Source organism: Antennarius striatus, chromosome 1 (genome assembly GCF_040054535.1).
Source record: "Antennarius striatus isolate MH-2024 chromosome 1, ASM4005453v1, whole genome shotgun sequence".
NCBI classification, from domain to species: Eukaryota; Metazoa; Chordata; class Actinopteri; order Lophiiformes; family Antennariidae; genus Antennarius; species Antennarius striatus.
The window spans coordinates 22,735,635-22,760,588 of record NC_090776.1 but is presented as its reverse complement, the minus strand read 5'-3'; the positions used below and the strand labels follow the sequence as shown (position 1 = coordinate 22,760,588).

General features: G+C 39.7%; 1 protein-coding gene across 5 annotated transcripts in view; it reads right to left on the bottom strand.

The window, feature by feature from the left end:
* Positions 1–5,759: 5,759 nt before the first annotated feature.
* tead1b (TEA domain family member 1b) overlaps positions 5,760–24,954 on the bottom strand; it is a 40,861-nt gene continuing 21,666 nt past the window's right edge. For 2 of the 5 annotated variants that reach the window (XM_068306238.1, XM_068306160.1), the window contains 11 exons: positions 18,747–18,811; positions 16,895–17,110; positions 14,554–14,565; positions 13,513–13,644; positions 13,287–13,333; positions 13,108–13,169; positions 12,120–12,244; positions 11,317–11,490; positions 10,082–10,222; positions 9,830–9,982; positions 5,760–8,828 (listed from right to left, as the gene is read on the bottom strand). In XM_068306238.1, the coding sequence (XP_068162339.1) occupies positions 8,715–8,828; positions 9,830–9,982; positions 10,082–10,222; positions 11,317–11,490; positions 12,120–12,244; positions 13,108–13,169; positions 13,287–13,333; positions 13,513–13,644; positions 14,554–14,565; positions 16,895–17,110; positions 18,747–18,811 (1,241 nt within the window). In that variant the 3' untranslated portion in view covers positions 5,760–8,714. The remainder of the gene's footprint in view (positions 8,829–9,829; positions 9,983–10,081; positions 10,223–11,316; positions 11,491–12,119; positions 12,245–13,107; positions 13,170–13,286; positions 13,334–13,512; positions 13,645–14,553; positions 14,566–16,894; positions 17,111–18,746; positions 18,812–24,954) is intronic. The other 3 variants (XM_068306320.1, XM_068306465.1, XM_068306387.1) reach the window with 3 other exon arrangements.

The following is a 24,954-nucleotide window of genomic DNA, read 5'->3' as shown; positions in this document are numbered from 1 at the left end:
ACAGATAATGTGCAAGTAAGATAAACTACAGAGAGTGTTTCACCCGTTGCTTCATTCCCCTCACGAAGAGCAGTAAAGAACTGAAAATCCACTTTAACATTTATCAGTATGATCAGTGAATGTGGATAGCGAGTGTGTAACCGTGCTGCATGTGTGTTCAAGGACAGAGGCTCTGAAGTCCAGTCATACCCCTTCTGTAAAATGTTTTTAATTTTTAATTTTGTATACTAGTCAATCCTCGAAGGGAAATTAAGAGCACACTCTAGTTAGTAATTCTTCTATCAAAGACATGCATACATATTAGTGTGTACAGGCCCCTGTAGCACACACACACACACACACACACACACACACACACACACACACACACACACAAGGGGCATGGAATGGGACATAGAGTGGCGGGCAGCTCCTTCCTGGTGTGCCCCAAATAATTATAATATTATATAATGTAATATAATATAATAATCTTCTTCTTATAATATATAAGATATATCATTTACCTGTCACATTATGCTAAATGTTGTCTTCATGAGGATATTCATCAATCTTAAGTGTGTTTCAGACATGTGATATCATGTATAGATCATCATGGCTTGGTTAAGGTTTATTTAAATAAAATAAACATTCACACCTTCCATTCAAAAGTCAAATATCTTCCAACATCATGACATGAAAAGAACAACCACCGGCCTGACCATAGTGTCATTCTGCACTGCCTATGAATCAGCACAGAGATGCAACTGAACAGCTTTAATTCATGATGCATTGATTATCAGCTCTGCTGTGGGACATCTCTGCCCTTCTGTACCGGGGCACCGGGGGGTGGATGGTTCAAGACCCATGTCAGGCAAAAAATTTCAGAAACTGAGTAGCATATTCATAGGAATCCTAAAATGGTTTGGCTTTTTGCCTGTTACTTCCTCTTTTACCAGCTGTTTAAAGACAGGCTGTGCTGTCTTCTAATTTAATATGTCACAGGCAGAGACAGGCAGGCATGAAACCTTATACTTTATTCAACCCAAACCGAAACCCACCATCTGCTGCCTTTGTGAGATAAACTTTCAGCATTCCGTGTACCCGTCTGTGTGAAACCAAATGAGGAAATGTTTGGTCTAGCATGGGCTGAATCCTATAGTAGAAATTCTATTAAAAAAGTAAAGGGAACATTCAGAAGTTGTAATTTATGGCATTTCCCACAGTAAATTGTAATATAGGTGCAAACACGTGTCATCTGTTTTTATCTCACAAATAGCATGTCAACATTAGGAAGAATGGGTTCAGGTGTATTTGTTATGCTCAGCCGACCATTCCTGGAAATAATATGAGATAAGAAAATTAAATAATAAAGAAGAAATAACAGAAATAACAAAGCATGATAACAGAATTCCCTCTGTAAATTGTCCCAGTTATTGTGTGTGTGTGTGTGTGAGTGTGTGTGTGTGTGTGTGTGTGTGTGTGTGTGTGTGTGTGTGTGTGTGTGTGTGTGTGTGTGTGTGTGTGTGTGTGTGTGTGTGTGTGTGTGTGTGTGTGTGTGTGTGTGTGTGTGTGTGTGTGTGTGTGTGTGTGTGTGTAAAAAGAGACCTGGAATGACTTTATTGATAAGTATTTCATGTGTTAAATTAAACAATATATTTAATATAAAAATAAAAAACGATGAATGATGAACGAGATGCTTGAAACTATCCTCCGCTCCGTCATACCACTCACTGTGATTTAGCTTTTGATTACTGGAAGGTAACCAACCTGTTTGTGACAGATCTGGGTTACGCCCACCCCTACTGGAGATGACAGGCCATGAGATGTTCTGAAATAGGTTGTTGAGTGTCCCACAGTCAAGGTCCCAGGGTCAGCACCTGGCCCAACAGGATTAACACGTCTTCTGCTGGCATAATGGTGTTTAATTAGCACAAAGTGGTGACTCCAGTCTGTTAACAACAGGCGCAGTGTCTCTGAGCGGCTCACAGCTCTGCACTGGCATTGAAACCCTGGCTCAGGAGTCAATACCTCCATTAGTGACTTCAGAGAAGATGGCTGTGAGGTGAACAAAGGCTCCGGCGAACACAAAGTCACACATTCCAGGGATTAGAGAGCGCTGGCAGGTTCTGCCATTAAAAGACATTCATTTCTTTTCATAACATGCAAGGAATTTACTTTGGCTTCATGAAGAATAGCGTATTTTAACAGAATCAACATGACAAGGTGACTTTTCTTTCACATGACTGAGACTTAGAAAACCTGAATATATTAACAGTGTCATGTTTTTCTAACCAGCTAAATAGTCCTGCAAACTTAAAATCGCCACAGGTGCAGGTAGGTGCAAAATCAACATTATCATAATCCGTATTAGATTAGAATATTTTAGGGGCATATAAATGCCCAAAAGGGCGGAACCCTACCTGAGCCCTACCTCCTGCCCAACTCATCTGGGTCAGGATTCAGCCTTCCTCCACAGGATGAGCAGCTACAGCAAATTATTAAATTAATAAATGTTAGATATTCTTTACAAGATAAGCAGATTCTGGGTCTTGACCGGAGGAGGATGTAACTCAGACTGAAGGCTGGGCTGCCATCAGGTCAATGTACCCTCCTTACAAACATCAGTCACAAATAAACTTGTCTGTTTTTCTCTTCTTTATTTTAATATCAATCACTTTATGATAAACGACCTGCAGTAGCTCTTAAGCAGTTTGATAAGGATGGTATAAAATATATAACGAATATATAAGGAATAATATATCACTACAATAGACAATATTTTCTGACATAATGTGTAAACAGTATATCAAATCTCAGACTAGGTTTTTTTTTCCCACTCGTGAATTTACTGAGAAAGGTGAGAGAAGGTCTCTGAGGGTGAATACAGAACCAGAGCCTCACACACTGGGTGACTTGCGTGGGTCATGATTGGAACTTCAGTTCACACGTCAGTTTGTGCCAAACCTCTCCGATGGTTTTCCTTTCCTCTGTTGACTTCCTCCAGAAAGTCTCAGATGTCCTCCTCCATTGCCGGACAGCAGTCTTGAGTCAGCTTTAGATCGTTTTAATAGCGTCTAGGTCCACGTTGAGATGCAGACCGATGTATGACCTCACATCTACCTGCTTTTTCTCAGCTCCTCTTTCAAATCGGTCGTGCGTCCTGCTCCGTGTCTGACCTCCCTTGCGTCCAGCGACGCTCCAGCTCCTCCTGCATCTGCACCATAATGAGGCTTCCTGCTTCCACAGCTCCCCTTGCAGTCTAAGCGCGTCCTCACATCGCCGTGCGTACTCCTTAAACCCGGTAAAGGTCTCAGGAAGAGACCCTCCTGAGACGTGTCAATAGAAGGTATGTCCTGTATATAATCAATCCCGTATTTTGTTTTTATTCTGTCGAGACGCATCTTTAACTCGCACCTCTCAATCCTGTCATCCATCTCTGCAGTCCTCTGAATCTGCTGTGGAATGCTAAGAGAAATCACGACATGAGCCTGTTTCCACATTCTCTGCAGATGACGCTTCTCAGTGTGCTGCCTGGTTCCTCTTGATTCTCCCCAACTTTCTGAACGCTTTTCTTCATAATTCGATGCTTCCTTGACCCTATAACCCTGTCCGTTACCCGTTTCTCAGGTGCAATGCCACTGGTGGGAGGCCTCGCTATGCCCTTGGTAACACAGGTCTGCTGAGCTCCAGTCGCTCCTCTGCGCTCCGGGAACCTCGTTGGTTCAAAGATGCGTCGCTTTTCATTAAAACAAACTTCACGTTCCTCCGTTTCTCTCCCGACGCGACTCAAAGTCGGTTTTGTTTGATAAAAGCTTCTAGAAACTTCTCTATTTGTCGATCATACAGGAGGACTGCTGAGACGCAGTTCCGATGAGGCCGTGCTGTGAGTTTGGGTCTGCGCGTAAAAGTGCACAGGTTGTGCGCTCTTACGCGCCGACGACGATCTCGTCCTCCCGGCACGCGTAAACTGGAGTCTGTGTGTCCTCCGACGCCATCATGGACGTCTGATAACCTGATGACCCCTAATCCCTACACGCGTACGTGACGTTTATTGATCACATCTCTCAGTGCTCGGTCCCGCGGCCAGGTAAAGGAAGCGCGCCTCCAAGAGGCTGCAGGTGTCATTACATAAGATTTATAATGATGTTTGATGGAACCACGATATTATCGATGCTCTCGTTATTGATCAAATTAATTAGATGCTGATAATGAAAAATCACCTGGAAGAAGATAAAATGACATTAATTAAGTCAAATTAATTAAATTAATTATTTGTAGGCGGCACGGTGGCGCTACAAGCCTACAATTAATAAACCCCTTCAATGTTCAAATGTTATAGCTGCACAATGCTGTTCAGCGTGCTTTCGATACAAGGAATGCTTAAAAAGAGGACAAGGTCTGACTTTGTGTTCTTCATAAATGTTTAAAATGCACATCTTTCAAAATAAAAGTTAGAAAAGCACATTGTGTATCCCTGTTGTGTTTGTGAGACAGCTCGGACTTACACAGGTAACAAAATTAAGTTGTTCCATGTTTTACCATATTCCTCCTCCACATTCTCGTCTTCTTCCTCCTCTGGTTCTTCCTAATTCATAAAGTGAAATTTTATGCCAACATGTCACTTCTGAGAGAGTCCATCAGAGCTAATTCTCTGGAGGATTTGACAATGTTAGCATGAAAATATAGTTTATTGTTACTCTGAGATTTAATTATCTGATTTAACAGAAATCATGCAGTCATCTCTATGATATTAGGGTCACATTTTAAAGTCTATCCTAAAGTCTTCCTGTTTGCCGAAGCCACTGGTTGTGTGTAATTATTTCAAATGATGACTATATTTAAACCAGAAAGAAGGAAATACTCAACTTATTGCAAAGTAATAGTAAATACAGACCGCACAGGAATTACCTCCTACATTTTCACTAATGATCTTAGATAATCTGGCTTTGTACTCTTCTGTTTTGAGGACAAATTGTTTTAACTGTTTTCAGAAATGAATGATAATTTATTGGCTGGTCGCTGATGCAGTACATGCATGTGGCCAGCAGGAGGCGCGTTTCTCTAAAGACGACAAGAACATGATGGACATCAATCTAAATGTATGGCTTCAGAGATGAGGGCGAGTTTTGTGCATAAATCCCAGGTCATTTTATACATGACTAGATGCTTCTAGTCATGACTAGAACCAGAGAAATTTGTTCTTGTATGCGACTCAGTTGTCGTAAGGAGAAATGTGAGGTTTGCGGTTCATGTTTGGAAAGTAGAGCAAGAACCTGTGTGAATCAGTCATATGTGCAGCCTTCACGGTGACCACACGGTGGCGCAATACGATTCAAATATATTCACTTTTTTCTTGGGCTCTTAAATGACTTTTATTGAATTGAGGTTTCCTGTAAGACATTCGGGGGTGAGCTACTTTACATGTCGCGTCTGTACTGACAGTATTTTAAGATTTGAAGACTTAAATGACAAGATTTCTTTTCAAACTACTTACAATCAATTAAAATGTTTTCCATAAACGGGTCTTATCTACAATTTTATAATTTTAAGACATTACTTTTCTTTAAACTAGAGCTTCCTCAGGTGAAGATTTCTGTAGCCAGAGTGAAATACATTAAATCTAAAGCATGTGAAAGGCCCAGTCTGCTCTTGATAGGAGCTTTTGTACAGATCAACATTCAAATAATTGGTGCCTCATAAATTGGACGCTGCCTTCTGTGGGGAAAGTCAAATATCAGCACAAAAAAAACGCAAAATTTTGAAGTGAAAGGAAAATGAGGCAGCATTTATTCAGTTTTATTAAACTTCAATATGGCATACATGGAAAGTATCTAGAAAGCTACAAAATATCTACTGTTATCAAGAAGGCGTAATGTTACGGAGCAAAGACAAGACCATACGCAGAACACAGAAACGATGCAGAGCTTCTCCCCTTTTACTCCAATACTTTTTACTGTCATGATTAGGAAAAGATATCACATCTGTACCAAGAAAAGCTAAGATTTCATTTTATACAAAGCACCTTTTCACAAAAAAACAAAAAAAAAAACAAAAAACAGGTCTGCACACGAAAACCAAATGTGTGAATGATAACAACATGTGAGCCATGTGGAAAAGCACTTTAAAGCCACCATGTGAAAATGGTCATTAAACATAAAGGTACCAGTACCTACTCTGACAGAATTACAATTAACAAGAGCTAAACTGCTGATATGTTTGAAACATGATTCCTCAACGAAGATGATTTTTTTTTTTTTTTGTGTGTGTCCCATTTCTTCTTCAAATGGTCCACCAGACATTCGTGCAACTGAAGGCATCAGTTTCGCTGCACTAGTGTTGAAATGACATGTCAAAATGTACCAGCAGTGCAGCAGCAACGTCATTATTATCTATTTGCAATATACAGACGATGTCATCACAAAACAAAGTACGACTGTATACAAATACAATAAGTAAACAAGAACAGCTAGTAATCATTAATGTGAACAGATACACAGGGTAAACAGAAGAAAAAAACTCCAGTGTCTGTAGGACTGTGGCAAAACACTGAATGATTGAAACTTATCTGCATCCACCCAAGACAGTCCGCAAAGATATAGAGCTTCTTCAGATAAAATACTTAAAGAGTAATATTCTTTTGTAAGAAACAATAAATGTTTAAGTAGCTGTGGTCCGAACGGTGAAAAATACTAAGCTCTACGGTCTCGTCCTCATTAGCAAAAAGTGTTTCTGATGCAGCTTCCCAAACAGGTTCTGGAAACAATGCCAGATGTCACCACGTCAGAATCAGTTAAATAAATGTTCATTTTGTTGTAAAAGATAATTCATGACATCACACCCGCATCATTAATGGTAACAGTGTGTGAAGGGTGATGCGTTCTTCGGTGTTTTTATTGTGCGACCGTGCAGTCTGGGAAAGAGGAAACCCTCTTTTATTAAAAAAAAACAACAACAAAAAACAAACAAAATTAAACACTTGAACCTGCAAGTGTGCACGGAGCAGACTACTGCAGTGCTTCTTCTGTATACTATCAGCGGGTCCTTTTTTTTTTTGTTTCAAATTGATTCAAAATGTAAATAATGACTACAACACGTCTTAATATTGACCAGAAGCCTGCTTTCCCCTGCTGACATTACAGTTTTCTAAAAAGGCAATGTGGTGACTGGTTTCACTTGCATTTCCTCTTTTTTTTTTTTTTTTTTTGGTCTGGCAACAATCATTTTTTTTCAATTTGTTTGATCTTTTTGAAGCTGGGATTCTTAAACTAAAGGCACTTCCACGCTACCATGCAGGACATAACAAAAGATTTCACTGTATATCTGTATTTTTGGTCTTCTACATCAGGAAAGGCATCCAGTCTACACTCTTTGAAAAAGGCTGATGTCTCAGGAATATTTTACAGAATAGAGAAAAATATCACCAGTAATTTGACTGAATCTGACATAAATGTACGGCCATTTAAAAACACAACTGTACTTCTAGGAATGTACCAATCATTAGAAACATGATTGTCTGATGTGAATACGTAAGAAGTGGTTCGCTTCTTTTCCTTGTTTCATTCAAAACAGATTTTTGACTTAAAGCAAAGCAACAGGTGATGCTAGAGGATATTTTAAGGCACTGTTAATCCACACTTTGGCAGATAATATTGTGAATTTCCTACACAATATAAAGATATAAAGAGTCTTCCCATGTACAGATCACAGTTTTAGTGGCATCTCTAAGGGGTTTACGCAGCTAGAATCCTTTAAGGCTGGGGACTGGTTTAGGCCACAGAAACATGTGAACATAGCGTGAAGGCATCAACGCTTGGCTTGGAGATTTTCACCGTGGTCCCAGAGGGGAATGGTGTTCTCGAAGTCTGTCAGGGGAGCAAAGCAACAGCATACTAAAGGAGATCTGCTGTTTAAAGGTGATATACAGTGTAAAGATGTCCTAAAACCACTGATCTACCAGGAAACATCACTAAAGTAGGTCCAGAAAAGGGAACAAAGTGCTTTTGGATAAGGTGAGAAATTGAGTCATTTTAAGCATCAGCTGTCAGAGAGGAGACTTGATTGCAGGTTATCAAGACTTCCTGCATTTATAGAGCTGATGTTTGACGTCTGAAGTATTTTCACAGTGCATTCATTCTGTTAGTGTCTAAGACTTGGAGTGCTTCAACGGGGATAAATAACATTGGACACTGAGGTGTAACCGCAATCTTCAAGACCACTTGCTTCCAAATTGCTTTGTAGTGTTCTGTTAGTTTTGTTTCTTTGGAAAGTCTATTTGCTGTGTCTGGAGATCGACAGTATGTATGCTGATAAAATTCTGAACTATAGACTTACAAAACACTCAAACAAGTTGCACACACCACGTCAGGCCGCTGATAGAAACGGTTGTCATGGTTCCTTTTCTCAGTCTACATTACAGAGTAGAAAGACACAACACACATAACTCCATTTACCAAATAAATTTAGCAAATTATTGTTGAATGGCCATGGTTATACCCAACAAAGTCCAACGTAACATATTTTAAACAAGAATTCCCATATTTAAACATATAACAACTGTACCGCAAACCACAGCTGCAGTCATATAACAAACACAAATCTTTAAACAGCTGACTTCACCCAATAGTGTGAGCAAAAAGCATTGTAAGTGTGACGTTCAGGTAGAGGCACTGCCACTTGTTTTGAGGTTGATAAGTCTATGAAAGGAGAAGGTTGAGAGGGAAGGAGCCTGGAGCCTCTCATTCCTTCACCAGTCTGTAGATGTGATGCTGGGCGCCGTGCTCGCTGTTCGAAACTTCGAACACACACGCCATACATAGCAGGGTCTCCTGGGTGTCCCTGTTTGTCACCACCTGGAAGAGAAGAGATGGTTGCTCTCTGGTAAAGAAGTACTTATCGCTTGAAAAGAGTGAAAAGAAGTTGAAATAATGTACTGAAAATACAAAAACGTGGACAAAAGAACAAGACCTTGTGGTTTCTCATTGTCAACTCACTGAGGCGCTGAAGAGATACTGAATGAAATAAATGTGTAAGGCCAATATACGTTTTAAAAAATACATAAATCAGAAAATAGAAATGTGTAAAAACAAACTTAATCTTAATTCATATTAATTAACAACCAACAGTCTAAAATATGCTTAACCATGTGACAGTAAACACACAGTGATTTAAAAAAAACCCAAACTGTCTGCTTAAGCTGCTGCTCTGGACATCGAACCCAGAATCAAACAGTACAATTATGGTACTCAAATAATTATTTGTTATTTGTGCTCCGAACTGGAATACAAAAAACAAACAATCATAAAAAAACAGGAACATGAAGAGGTTCTTTATTTTAGAACATCCTAAGATGTCTTTAAACAGGAAGACTGATTCGACCAGTTATTTTTTTAAAGGTTTCTGAGAAACACTTCTGCTTAAAAACGAGACCGAGGTCTTGATTACTTTGGCCTGAAGACGCTCTCAGACCTGCTTGTCATTTTGCATCCACACTCTGCATACACGAGCCTCCGCCTGTGTTTTCACTCGATTTGTGCTTTCCTGCAGTGACGAATGACCCTTTAAAGCCCTGACTGATGGTTAATAACAGGGGTCCCTGCCCCCCTCTTATCCTCTCCTTTCCCCTGCAGATAATGAGGCTCCTCACACAGAGTTTCATCCCCTGTGGAATGACAGCAATGCAGGACGAGTGAGAGGAACTCATCTCAAAGCCCGGTCAACCTCACACACTTCGTTTTGTTGCAGCTGGAGCCATGAACACACCACAACAGCACAGACAATGAGAGTCCTACAGAGGGATATCACACACACACGCATACACACACACACACACACCCGTCAATGACGTGATTACCAGTAAGATGGTGAAGTTCTCCAGCACGCTGTTCATCATGTATTTCTCTGGCAGGTGTTTTAGCTTATGGATGAAGTTGATCATGTATTCACACATGGGAGACCGGCTTATCCTGTAGACAAAGCGTCCATTCTCAAAACGCGCGTATTCAGTCTGAGGATGGAAGAGAGAGACGGTAAGAAACAAAAGCAACGCGAGGAAAGAGGACATACGCAACAGGAACTGTTTGGATTCACAGGATGGAGTTCATACCTCCACTTTTTCAACCACCTGCTTGCCAAAGGAGCAGACCTTCGTGGAGCATGTGATGGTCATATTCTCTGAGCTCTCATACTGACTAGTGACTCCGTAAAAAGATCCACTATCGTCTTGAATGTTGCAGTTCAAGTCAGCCTGGGAACCAATCACAAGACAGCGTCAGAATGAGAGTCTTAGTTGTGTTTAAGGTTCTGCGTACACAAACAAACAAAAAGAACCACTGTCTGCTAAACATTGTCAGTCTGTTAAAAAAAATTAGAACATCATCAAAATTAAATTTGTCTTACAAAGCAGCTGCAATCTGAATACACAAGCATTGACGGGTTTCTGTTTAACCTGCATGTAACAGCTGAGTGCATTCTATTGATCACCGTATTACACGTTTAGTGTGGAAGTGAGACACGTGTCTGTGCTTTTAGAGGAATTTAGAATTTGGTATAAACATCAAGGCTAAAAAAATTTAAATTTGAACTTCGCAAATCAGAATTTGTCTGGATAGAGCTGTCAAGATTATGCATTCAAGTTGAGATTAGAATATCTCAGCCACACGTCTGTCATGGTAATGTGTCCGTATCAGAAAGAAGATTGTAAAGAGGATTAAATGAAGCTACGCTAAAAGAGCCATTTACAAGGTTGAGCGGGTCTCCTCCTGGAGGGCAGCCTTTCTATGCCCTCAAACATCCTGTTCATTATGGACGCAAAAAAGAGAAGACATCCTCCTACAACATTCTCCTCATTCATTAAGCAAAGCAGTTCTACGTTCATTGTTGTGCAGATTCTGTCTTTCATTTGAAATTTAGATTGGCCGGTAACTTCAAAAGGAATTTGAGGGGACTTGGTCCGAGTGCATACGACCCTACTTTGTTGGCTGCCGCTAGTTAGCATTTTGCATCAGGGAGGAAATACATGCAATGTTTAAACAGCCATTAGGAGTCCAACAAGGTCACTCCATTGTTTGGAGACATTACATTGAATTAGTGGGTGCTTTGATCAAAAGCTCTCCTGCTATGCAAGTCCAAATGCAGCAAAGAGCATTCTGTAAACATGAAGAGAGCAATCTTCTCTGTGGACTTTATTACACTCATTCACTAAAGAGGAACCTGGACAGACAGATGCTGCAGGAGTCACAATGCGCTTAAGGTCACAATGATATTAAGAACATAGACCATACAATCAACACAGCTACATGATACTATTACTCATTAATGTGACTGACGAATCATACTCACCCAGAATTTTATAAGAAAGAAAGAATTCTGGGGACCTTTTCCATACAGCTCCTTCAGTCCTCCTTTTTTTTCTGGGAATTTGTCATAAATCTGGCGAATGTCGACCGACTCCAGCAGGGCGTCACTGTAGGAGTGATTTGTCTGTCCGATATGTACAAATAGGTGCTTGTTGTACTGAAAACAGTTGAGACACAGTATTAGAAACACACTGTATCCTTAGACAGAATTACAAATTAAATTTCCGAAAAGTCATTCACACAAAAATTTATTGAAATTAAAACCGATTAACTCATTTGCATTAAAACACTTAAAACACAGTGTCATATAAACCTTCAGTTGTGACTTTATCACAGGTAAGAACGCTGTGACTGAGGCAGACGTCTTACGGTTTGTAAAACCACACAGTGAAATCATTTACTCAAAGGCTAATGGTGGATGAATAGTTCCTAGGCTACATATTCCTGCATTAAAGACAAATCATAGATGAAATTATGGTTTGTTAAGCTTCAGTCCCCTGCTGCTTGAAAGCAGAAAGAGATCGGTGACTCAGAGAGAGTACCTCTTGATTTTCAGGTAGCGCTGAATGAAACCCTGTCATGTGGCTATGCACTTTAAAAGCTCGGGGAGGGAGCTGCCCCTCCAACACGTGGGCTTCAACGTTAAGGCAACCATGTTAAGCATTAGCTGAAAGTAAGATTGGAGTTGTGTTATACTGTCATACTGTGTGTCGACAAACCAGCCTCCTCTCAAAATGTTCCAGTTTATTCATAGAGGACAGGACGCTACAGTGACGTTTCACTCACTGTGTCCGGGTCTCTCTGCTGCTCCAGGAAGGCGGAGAACTCCACCAGTCGGAGTTTGGATGTCCCGATGGAGCGGCCCTGCCACGCTGGTGCCGTGGGAGCTGGAACCGCAGTGGGCTCATAACCTACAACAATAAAAGACCCATCCAGTCTATAGGTTGTTTTACAGCACAGCATGGATGCGTTCATTTGGCTACAACATAATTGGTTGATGTGAAACTCCAGCTATTGTTATTATAATATTAAAACATATAGAAAGTTCATTAGTTACAATAATAAATACACATCAAACTGGAAAAATGAGGATTCTTAACATATCCATCCATTGAGGTGCAAATGTTTGGATTTTGTCAGTTTTTGCTTGGCTTGTTCTGTGTCTTTATCCGCAATATCCACACTAACATCAGTCTTCATTAATTTTTGATTGTTTTTTATTCAAGAAAGCAACTTTTGCATCTTTTTCAGAGGCATAGCGATAATGTAAGACTAACTCCTCGCTCTCTGTCTGGTTGATTTTAATAAGGTTGAATCGTGCAGGTGAGTCTCGTGATGAAAACTCTTGTCGGACTTAAAACATAATAGCGATTTCCAGGTTGGAAATTTAAGTGGAGAAATGGATAAATTGTGAATATTTTTGTTGAATGGAAGATACTTTTTTCCCCAATATTATGTAGCGGAAAATGGTAGCTTTGATGGGGTTTTTTTTGTATTAAGTAATAAGTATTTAAAGCTCGTGTCCCAGGGACACATGTCTTCTCCTTATCAAAATATTTGTTTTATAGCAAGACAAACCATCAGTTGTAACAAAGTAGAGGTTTTGAAATGAGTTTTATCAAATGAGACAAGCCACAGGAAAAGGGGGGGAAATGCTGGCACGTTTCACTGTGTGCAGTGTTGTCCCAAACAGAATATAGAGGGAAGACTTTAGGTTGGTGATTTTTTCGGACCCAAGCTCACACTAGTAGGAAGCGTGTTGTTAAATTCTCACTTGAAATAGGTGTTGTGACTGCTGGCTGGATGGGATAGGGTTGCTGGGCAAAAGGCTTAATACTGAAACAGATAAAGAGTGATTAGAAAAAAACCCACTTCCACAGCACATTGTATTGAATGTGTTGCTCAAAGAGAGCTCATCCTCTCGTTTTTCTGCCACCAAAGTGTGCTCCTTACTCTTGTGAGGATCCCGGTTGACCAGTCGATATCATACCCTGCCATAACTGAATACATGAACAGACAACAAAGAACACAAAAACAGTCAGTATTTAACTTGAATACCATTCATTTTGACCAGTAAATGTATTGGGTTGTGTCCTAGTTGTCTGCGTGGTTGGTCACATGGCTGTTTGGTGAATCCGGACGGGACGGATGAACAGCGTGGCGCCAACCGGGGTCTTACCCCTGCTCCAGGGAAGGCTGGACGAGGGATGCCTGGCAGTCCGAGCTTGTTGTGAATCGCCGTGGCAGAGACGATCTGAGCAGAGGACATGGAGGCCATGCTCTGCAGGGCTTTGTCCTTCACTGCTTGGTCCTTTAACAGCAGTCACAAAAGGCTTAGCAATCACACAGAAGGGTGAGGGGGAGGCAGCAACTACCAGACTCCTAACAACACATTAAAAGCACCGCTGACCTCTCACAACAGCAACAGCAAGCAGGTTAAAGGAAGACGCATTTACATTGCCATTTAATAGTATTTACAAATGTTAAGCTTTTAAAAGGAATGTGCCAAACAATCCCAGGTGAATTCCAATATACAATGGTTGGTAAAGGTATGCACTTAAATGAAAAGTTTGTTGTTGACTAATCTACGGCTGCAATAGTTACAAAACTAATTCAGCAGCACTTTGATCAAGGCTGAATGTCAAAAGTCTTCAACATTGTGAAGAATTTTCAAGTTAAAACGAAGGACACAAATCCCACTTGTTTAAGTGTCTTTCACAACTCCAAGGGTTTTAACACCAAACAGAGGTTTTTGAAATGATCAAGATATATCCACATTTATTGTAAATGGCCGTGTTTCATTGTTGGAATAACTCCAAACCCCTCTGCAAGTGCACAACACATTGTATATAGTTGTACATGCAGTCATGTGTTAATTCCCTTTAACAAACTCATTTAAATTCAGAACCATCCTGCTGTTGGTGTAAACAGTGGAGCACATATAAGCAGCTCACTCACACTAAAAAAAAACCCCATGCAGATTCACCGGTGGCAGAAGCTAAAAGGTACACATGCTGGCAAAAGATGCTTGTGGAGCAGAGTCAGGCAGCAGTGTGATAACACTATGATGACACAAAGAAGACAAAACCAAGAAGACACTGGGTAACAGCTATCGTGTCACTATGGCAAGAGCGAAACTGTCAGACTAGCAGCTGAAGGATGAGGCAGTCCACAAATAAAGCAGGATAAGTACCAAAAATCCAAAAGAATAAATACTTACCATACTTGTAACCTAAACGCAAAGAGACATTGTTTTACTGCAGATTTGCGCAGTTCTTATCGAGACGTCTTCAACGCATTAAATCATTTCAGCATGAAAAGTCTGTCACAGTGAAAAACCTTCTACTTTTAGATTATCAAGCATTGGTCACACAGAACAACAAATGAGTGAAAAAAATTACGCAATTAGTGTTTCCAAACTATCCTTGGCCTTGCTGATGGGGGGGGGGTGTCTTGCCCGCTATAATTTTAAAGATTAAATCCACTTTATTCGTCCACACGTGGGGAAATTATCTTTACACTCTTCTCACTCTTGTTCCATGTGGTAACATTTTTGGGTTAGTCATGCATACACACATAGCTTTTTGAATACAAATAACAATTTGATCAATATATATGACATGAGACAACATGATAATATTGTATCACAGAAACAGGTTTTAATGGATGCACCCCTGCATTAAATGAGAAAAGACAGATTTATACAAAAGCTGTCTGTTTTTCTTCAGACATCCGTTTGTGCCCTTGAAAGACAGGCCATTCATGTCGCTAGCTGCTTATCTGAGTCTGTTTCTCAACACACACACACACACACACACACACACACACACACACACATGCATGCACAGATTAATGATGGTCATTAACTTATACTAGAAGTAGAGCAACATGTTTAAATCAAAATGTATAGTTAACCACAAGAATAGAAAATGGTACATGGACATTGTCCTTTCATATACACGCTTCCATTACATAATTACTACCTTCAATTAGAAGCACATTTTATACAATATTATATCATTCACAATTCTCCATTTGGTTCTGCTTTCTTCAGTGATTTTTAACAGCTTTCACTACAACTGATATAATGGAAGAGAAAGCTTTGAAATGACCACATCTGAAACGGGAGGGAGGAAAGTGACTAACAACTACGGCTTTGTGAGAGTCTGGAGTTAGACAGATCGAAGGGAGAAGGAGAAAGCAGAGAGGGCATTGCACAAAACAGCCAGCCGCCATCAGGTCCATTTCCTCCGATCTTCAGCTGTCAGCCAATCACCAGCAGCCAATGCCAGCATGCTTCCCAACATATCTATGCTCCCCCCACCCCCCCAAATTATTATAATATGAATATTATTATTATAATATGAACGGGACTCTTATGGGGTGGCTTTACAAGCAGTTTAGTCTAGATGTCTGCCAAAGTTCAAGAATAAACTACCAAAAATATTTCAGACTTGATTTAAAAAATATTTTTCTATTCAAGGGACACGTTTGTGGATCGTCAATGTTGGTCAATTAGCGTGTCAATCTAGTTTACAATGACTTTTCACGACCAATTTTACATTGACTTCGATGAAATCTGGCGCAAAGATCCACGAGCCTCAGAGGCTGAACCCTGCTGACTTGTGTGATTGGTCGGATTTTTCATCTAGAGACTGTGGGGTTGTTGTTTGTGTTTTCAAATGGATATCAGAAGTGATAGACTTTCATTAAATGTGTTTCACACATTCATGTCGGATTGTGATCATTTGGCTGATCCCAGACTTTGAATTCAGTGCCATCCTCATGTCAAAATTGAAATTCGTCGATATGTTTGTGAACATATCTGCATTTTAAAACTACACTAGCCTAGCATTATGTCTGTGAAAGTTCTCATTCATCCATGTCTTGGTTTACCAAAGGTGGTGAAATCAATCCACTGGACTTGTGCAAAGTGCCTTCAAGAGGTTTCACCTCACATCTCATCTAGGAGGCTGCAGCCTCTTGAAACATCTTCAGGAATTTTCTACAAGTCCAGTGGATTAATTTCAACAACTTTGGATAACCTAGTATTAGTTACTTATGTTAACCTTTAGCCATGTAAATAATGTATCATGGCTACAACTCCCGAGAAAGTAACTTAGGGACTGTTTGAACCAACATTTTTGTATGTTATTGGCCAACATCTAGCAAATGCATTTGATAGGAGGCTCCTGTATAATCGGCGTGGGGGGGTGTTTTGTGGGATGTTTAATATTAATCAATTTCAATAGCTTTATTAATGTAAATAATACAATAAACCCCATTTTAGTCACCAGAAAATATGAGCATCCACAATCACAGAAAGGAAATGTAATAAAAGCAAATCCATACAGAGAGAAGTCGGAAACAAATCTGAGTATGGGTGGGAGATGGATTGGGAGGGTGACGGGAGAGGTGGGGGTTAGGAAATCTGAACAGACTTCAGTCAGCAGAGGATTTGGGTTAGAGAGAACAGAGCAGCAGGCATTCAGTCTCACCACAGGAAACAGGAAGTTAAGACACACAGCAACCAACAAGCCCAAAAGCAGAAAAGCGCATACCTTTAGCTTGGAATGAAACTCACGAGATTTCCTTCTGGCAAGAACCTGAATGTGACTAGACACCTGTGGGGTAGGGGAGGGGAGGAAGACAAAGGGAGAGCCTGTAACCATGGCAATGAAAAGCCCACTGCAAGTGGGCAAAGCCAGACGTACCTTAATGGCAGCTTGAATTTCTCGAACTTTCTTTCTTGCTAAGACCTGTAGGTGACTAGACACCTCCATTAAAAAAAGAAAAGATTGAAAAGAAAAAATAGGAAAAATTGTACAGATTAGCTTTATGTTTTTCATCTGAAGGAGGTCATGTGAACAACAGATGCTTCTCCAAAGCACATAGCGAGCTAACAGTGAGGTCAGCCATTAAGCTGTGTTGTCATCACTTAAGTGAACTGATTAAGGAGTGAGCAGGCTGGTTTAACACACATTAAGAGGACCCAGATGTGATCTGCTTTGTGCTGAATGAGAATCGGTTAATTTGGTATTCTAACAGGAGCTGGATGAGGCATTTCACTGGCCAGCTTTACCACTGGCATCTGCATCTTTAAATATGATTTAATGTCGCTTCAGATTTTCAAGAGCGCAAGCAGCAGTTTGCAGGGGTCATACAATCATCATGGACACATTACCTGGTGATGAAATAATGTGATTCACTGAACAAAAAAATCATAACTGACTGCCTTAATAATATCAAAAAAGGCTTTACATTAAAGATGTAAAGTAAGTATAAATTATTAAGCATTTTATAGGACTATAAACTGAACATGATTGAGTTTTAGAAGGTTGGTCAATCAAAATAATATATGAAGATACAGTATGCTCGTCTCGGGGAAATCATTCTGAGGATTTTTGTGTTTTAAAGACAAATTACTCAAGACAATAATTGCCATACTGACCAGTAAGTGTTATTCCGCTTTTCAAGTGGAATAATTGTTTTTCCACTATTTCACCAATTTATCATTTAAGCTCTAAAAGTCATATAAATAAAAAACAAATCCAACCATAAATTCCAGAATCCCAAAATAATATTTCAGTTTAGCCAAACTCAAAAATCTAGGACATTTTCACTTTGCCGTCATAAACGAGTCAGAATACAAGTGAATAATTAGCATTTTTAAAGTACTCCTCTGAAATCGACTAAAAAGGCTTGTTGTACACACAGCCCTACAATAGAAAAAACAAAAAAACAATTCTACACACATTACACCTTAGAAAAAAATAGATGTCTGTACGACAGGAAATAACTCTTTCCTCTCTGTTTCTGATTCTTTCTCAGAGAGGGAAACCAGACGGCCTTTCTGGTCCAGACTGATCAATTCAGAGCTCAGATGTGATTGTCCATCATTGTCACTCACTGGAAATGTCCTTGTTTAACCACCCTGATCAGTCAGTGGGTGGTTAAGTACTGTCAGAGATGCTCTTTATCGGGTGATCTGAACACAAGGATCAAAGGTAGGGTGTGATTTACTTAATGCTTTATATCCTATGAGATGGGATGTGGATACAAGAGAAGCTGAGCCTTTAGTTATATCAACACAATTTATTTTGATTCAGCGGTTTGAGATATACTCTGTGATGATAGTTTAGCGTCTGAAGAGCACACAGTGTGTTACAATGGATGGACTACTCACAGCAAACTTTTAAAAAAAGTTTTTATCTGCACTAAGCACAAGGAGAGGTCACCTCTGCAGCAACACAGAGAGACCTTCTGCACTTCAGAAGTCCCCTGACCTGCTAAAAACATTATGTTATCCTTTTTGGTTGGTCTGCTGCAGAATGGAAGGCAGCAGTCTGCACACGTTCAGACATGACAGTCCTCTGATGCTCATGCAGCCAAGGTAGGTCCGCTCCGTCTTACCTGCTTTCGAGTCCTTGTCTTTCCGGTCCGAAGCTTGATGTATCTGGCTATCAGCTCATTCCGACCTGCAGAAACAGGACATTGTAGTAGAAACACTGTTAATTTATAGATAAACTGAGAATATCAAAGGAACAGAAAGAAAAAACCTAAGAATCCAATGAATCAGGTTAGAGACTCTTCAATATTTAATCATAGCTCAGTACATAAACTTTGGTTCCTCATATTTTTATTTATTTTGAATAACAATTGTCAACATATTGTTAAAAAAGGATGCTTTTTTGCTATATTTAAAATTATATATAATAATATTAAAGTTCCAAATACACTGTAGTCAGGGCCGAAGCAACAGTTTTCTGAAGTTTCTCACAGTTTAACAGTTTCTTTTGATTTCCTCACCGCATGTTTTATATGAAAAACAAACATTGTCGACAATCTTGAAAAATCAATAACCACTTGTTTTTGTCTATGTCGGTAATGTAGAGAAAATCAAACAACCAAAAAATGAACTGATCCACAAATCAACAAAAAACCTCTTCCTGTCTGTTTCTGTCTGTTGAAGTCTCTGTCAGACATTCTGTAAATAATAAATGGCTTTATTCAGAAAAAAAACAAACACCTTTTCTACGTGACCATATATTCATTCTTAAGATTTTAGAAAACAGTTATGGGAAACGATACATTGCTAGTTTTATTATTATATTTCAATAATGGAAACTGAATCTATTGGCTTTAAAACAGTGTAGCTCTTATCACATTATAATTAAAGCATAGCTGTGCAGAGATTTCCAATTAACAACAGCTCTAAACATTTTTCTGACCATGTTATTTTTTGGAACAATGCACATCGCCCCTACTTGGCCTTTTTACATGATAATGACATACCACCAACCAAAAATATCACACAAATTATAGGTAAGGAGACACTCTAATTATGTGTCCGGCTGTAGCCTACAAATGCCACAGACCTGCACTAATACAGCATGAAATGCATCACTCCCGCACTACCATCAAACATTTTTCAACACGTACTTCATCCTTAACTAATGATCTTACTTTTGTCATGATACGATGGGACCACAATGCAATGTGCATGTGCTAATGAGCCGTATCTTAGGTAAGCAGAAGAAAAAGCACTTTGTTATACGATTGAAAGAATTTAATAGCACTCAAGGGACAAAGCAAAAAAATAAGAAATGCAGACATACTGCAAAAAATCAAAAGATGATACAAAGCTGATGGCTGTTTCTGTCTGCTTGTTGTCTGTGTGATGGAAACGCAAAGTAATATAGTAGTCGAGCTGCAGATTTCATGAGGCTGTGCAAGTGTCCTCAAAGTGTGTTTGTTCTATATAAAAGGTATAAACCCATTGTGGGCATAATTCAGGCTTTGGGGCATAAACCTGCCTCCAACATAAGAACTTGATTCTTGTGTTGCCTACCCGCGTGCCACACCTACACATTTAGTTGTTTTTAGCGGAGGGAGGCTTTGACCTGCAGCTTGTTACAGGCTGACCTCAAAGCTCTTCTCACACCGAACATTTGGGTGAAGCCAGGCTGAGAGAACCCGGTCATGTGACCTCAGAGAATAAATAAACTACATCTGGGGATTTACAATTCCAGGCTGCCCGTCCAGTCCTGCAGCGTAAACACGATGAAGAGAGGGCCCCGCACTATTTTCAATAATTCACACAGCGTTGAAGCAGAACATGACAATACAGGCATTCATGCAAACTCCTGATTCCTAGATCAAAGCACACAAATAGTCATCTGAAAGCTTACTGCTGAATAATTCATTTGTTATACCAGGCTGGCTCAATGGGTCCTGGCTAGCCGGATTTTTTTTTCTTCCCATTGCCTGCATTTGTGCTGCAAAACAACAATTGTTGATGAAAAAAAATAACATTTGGAACTCAACAACTTCATGGGGGTGGGGGGGGGTGTCCATGTCACTCAGAACAGCAGGGAAAGGATTGAATATTCAGAGTGTGACCCCCGATCAGATTTGTGTTGTTAAAGCAGGAGGAGCCCTCCACCTGAGAATCTATGACACATGAATGGTGCTTCACCAGCACCCCACAAAGACACGGTGGCCAGACTTTCTCTAAACCATCCTAAAGTATTTTTCTCATTCAGTCAGAAATCCAATTTGGACTTCTGGATCCTTTCTCCAAGGCAGCTGGGACAAACCTGCTGAGAATAACAATGGAGGATATTGCCCCATCCACTGGGGACCAACCTCAGAGACGCCTCACATGGAAGCACCCAGACTTCACTAAAGGATAAATTAAACCTAAACCTAGAGGATAAATTAAACCTAACATGCATAACTACACAACAAACTGCTTGAATCCCCTCCTCAAACCACCACAAACACACTGCTGACCCGAGCACTGAACAACCCTCCTCTGAAGAAAATACGAGCTATAAAATGAAAATACACAACATATATAATTCAACATCAACATCCATGTGAGCCCCTACTCAATAATTACTTTGCAGGACACAGCGTAAATAAGACACACAAACTACAACACTTCAAGTTACAACTTTTGTTGCTGCTTGATAAAACATAAAATCTTGTAGCGTTCACATTTTACATGAGTGGTCTCCAGCAGTCTGTTTATCTGATAGGTCGGTTAATCATTCACCACGTAGATCAAAGAAATATTTTAACACTGTGACACACAAACACTTGAATGAAGTTCATTATGGAACATATATACCCCTCCGCCTGTTCAGTCCTTACATTTCCTTGGCGTCTGTGGTAGAAGTAGGAGGGGGGGGGGGGTTGTTTGGTTAGAAGACTAAAAGGAGAAGAATTATGATTAAGTGTTTGTTTGTGCGTGAAGATGACGAGCCCAGCGACATTTAAAAATCATATTAGGTAATGCAGAAATTTAAAACAGCACGATGATGATTATTTCCAACATCCTTGAGCCCTAAACTGAAGCAGGGTTGCAACGCTATTTCATTTCTTTCATTCCAGATTTACCAGATGGTTATTTCCAAGGTCAATCAATTACTTGGTCTAAAAGATGCTTTTAAATATAGGAAACAATGATAATAAAACATGTGTCAAATTGTGTACGGTTTTACCGTGAATTGACACTGAAAATATTTTCTTTATTTTGCCCAATATTTAAAATGTATACATGACAATAAACATCATCCATCATCATCTCTGTATTTGCTTGCCTAGAAGTCCCTCCCTTGTGAGTGTGTGTGCGCTTGAACTTGTAAATATATTTAGACGTGTGTAAAATACATATTCAAAAATTGAGTGGAAAAAACTATTTTCCTACGGGATCACTGAAATTTGCTTTTTCTTCTTCTTCTTCTCTTCTAATCCAAACACAAAAAAAGAATCATCTTAAACTATCTCATCTTTACACCAGAACAGGTTTTTAAAAATCTATAAAATACTCTTTCTTAATTGACATAAAATGCATGAATTTTGACTGAATCAGTTGGCAAAGTCTTTATGCCCAACATAAGTGCTGCAACTAATCAAAGTAATGGCATATTAAACTATTTAACGGGTTCGGTTGAATGTTTGTGCAGCAGGAACAATATTTTACTGCAGTGCTCCATTTTTTTCTTCACATTTCCTGTAACAGCACTTTTTTCTAATGCAGGCAGGACCACAGTCACATCTGGCCAAGCACTCTGCCATGAGACGGTGCTGGGCCTGGCCGAGGATTAGTCGGCAGATTGCTTACGTGTGGGTGGCTTCCACCACTCGGCAGCCTCTCACCGCAGGCCTCAGATCAGATTCACAATACAGAGTGAATACAGGACTGTATGGACAGGTCCCATCAATAACCTCGTATTTAATTCTTCTTTATCAACACTTACTGTAATATGATAAATCGGTGCTCATATTGAAAATCCTTTCGATAAAAAAGGCTTGAGATTATCCCACAATGCAAACTCATGTGCTCAAAATAACGGTACCTGTGCTGTTTCACTATGATCGCTGTGATTTATGGTCCTTTTCCTTTGCCAGTGTATGACTGCAAATTTCTAAAGGAAGGATCTATTATACAAAATGTCATTGGAAGAGTTAAATAAACGTCAGGTCACTTCACAGAAACCAAGTACTAGCTGTTCCAAGTATTTATTGTTTGACTTTTTTTTTTTTAATGTTTTTTTTTAAATTGTGTGTTCTATATTGTTAGTAATGAACTGTTTATATATGGTGTATCTATCTAAATTGTAGTGTAATGTAGTTCTTGTAATTTAAAGTTACATGTTATTGTGTGTGTGTGTGTGTGTGTGTGTGTGTGTGTGTGTGTGTGTGTGTGTGTGTGTGTGTGTGTGTGTGTGTGTGTGTGTGTGTCTCTGTGTGTGTGTGTGTGTGTGTGTGTGTGTGTGTGTGTGTGTGTGTGTGTGTGTGTGTGTGTGTGTGTGTGTGTGTGTGTGTGTGTGTGTGTGTGTGTGTGTGTGTGTGTGTGTGTGTGTGTGTGCACACAAGGGGCAATGTCTTTGCTCTACTGTGTTACATAAAATTCGATAGATGACTCAATGGTCTCAGGCAGGTATTAGCATCACAATAGACTAAACCAACAATACAAAGGCATTCGTCCAGGAAACCCTCTTACTAGCTTCACCAATGGGAAACCACTATTTGAACATGAACACGAGAGTTGACACAAAATTATTAGTGAACTTTTTGGAAGGAAAACAAATCATTTTAGCAGGGGAACTAAAGTCTATGCTGTCGACTATGTTTTTATGCGTCAAATATATCCTAGGAAAAAATTAACTATAATGGAATACTTTAATTATAAACGCTTAAACAATTACAAATAATTCGAAATGCTGCACCTTGTTCAACAGGATCAATTTCTGACATATTTTTACAGTTTTGTCTCCATTTTTTGATAATTCAGGAAACAGTCCATCATCTGCTCATCACAAGTGTTTAAACTTTGTGGGGTTTGAACCTTCACTCATAAGAAACACTTCAAGGCCAAACAATTGCCACAACAATTGGCTGTCCAAAATAATATCTGTTTCTTTTTCTTCATGAACTTTTAGTCAAGAAAGCACTCATTGTCACAACTCGTCGCTCTCTCACTGCTGCGTGTAAAATGAGCAGGTGTCGTGTTAATCGTGTTGGTCGATATTAATAAGGCTGAATTACGAAGCTGAGTTGTGCGAGGTCCTAGCGTGAGATCCAAACATAATGCCGATTTCCAGGTTCAAAATTTAAGTGGAGAAATGGATAAATTGTGAATATTTTTGTTGAATGGAAGTGCATTTTTTCCCCAATGTTATATCCTGCGTCCCTGTCAAAAATGTGTGTCAAATACACAAGGAAACACGCTTACAAGAGCACTAAAGCGCCACATTTGACTAGTTCACTGTTGTGCAGCAACTCATGCCGATCAGCACCGCTCCATACGCACATCTCCAATACTCAACTCCCTCTTCTCAACTTCACCGTAGGTAAAAGCAACTGCTAATAGGATAAAAACATTCTGTATGATTATTTGCATGCGTGTGTGTTCACTATGATGCTGAAAATACACCGTAAGCAGACACACACGGGCGCATGCACACACACTCACACACACATACTACAGGCTACACATACACAGACCAAAGCAGAGCTAACTACTTAGCCAAATGCAAGCTGACTTCAACAGCTTGTGAGGAACTTTCAGTGTGTAGGTCTCAGCTAGGACATTGCCGCACACTGCTACCTTATCCTGAAAACTAACTTCACCTCGGGGATGAACACACCCTTATCTGGGGAGATGGGAGTGTTCTCCCTCTCTCCCATCGTGATGTCACAACGGGAGCTGATTTTAATCAGGACATCTTTAGACTCCCGGATGTTTTTCTAGATATTAGAGTCAATGCAGGAAGCATTTGTTGTCAAGATTCTAGGAGTTGGTATGGTTAGGGAGGACCACTATGTACTGTATATGTAGAGAGCTGAAAAAAATGTGGTTTTCATAACAGAACCTAAACACCTCTTTCATAATAGTCAAACACCTTTAATTTCAAGAATTGTCTCTTGATCTAATTCTCTTGATTTAAAACTGGCAAATAACAAAAGAAAATATACATCTAAAGAACAGATATCTTGTTCCATTCTATCAACATTTACCAGTACTTAGTGTACAAAAGGAGCACTAATATGATCAGCAGCAACATCTGCAAATGCTATCACAAATTCATTCACTGACTTGGTTTCTGTC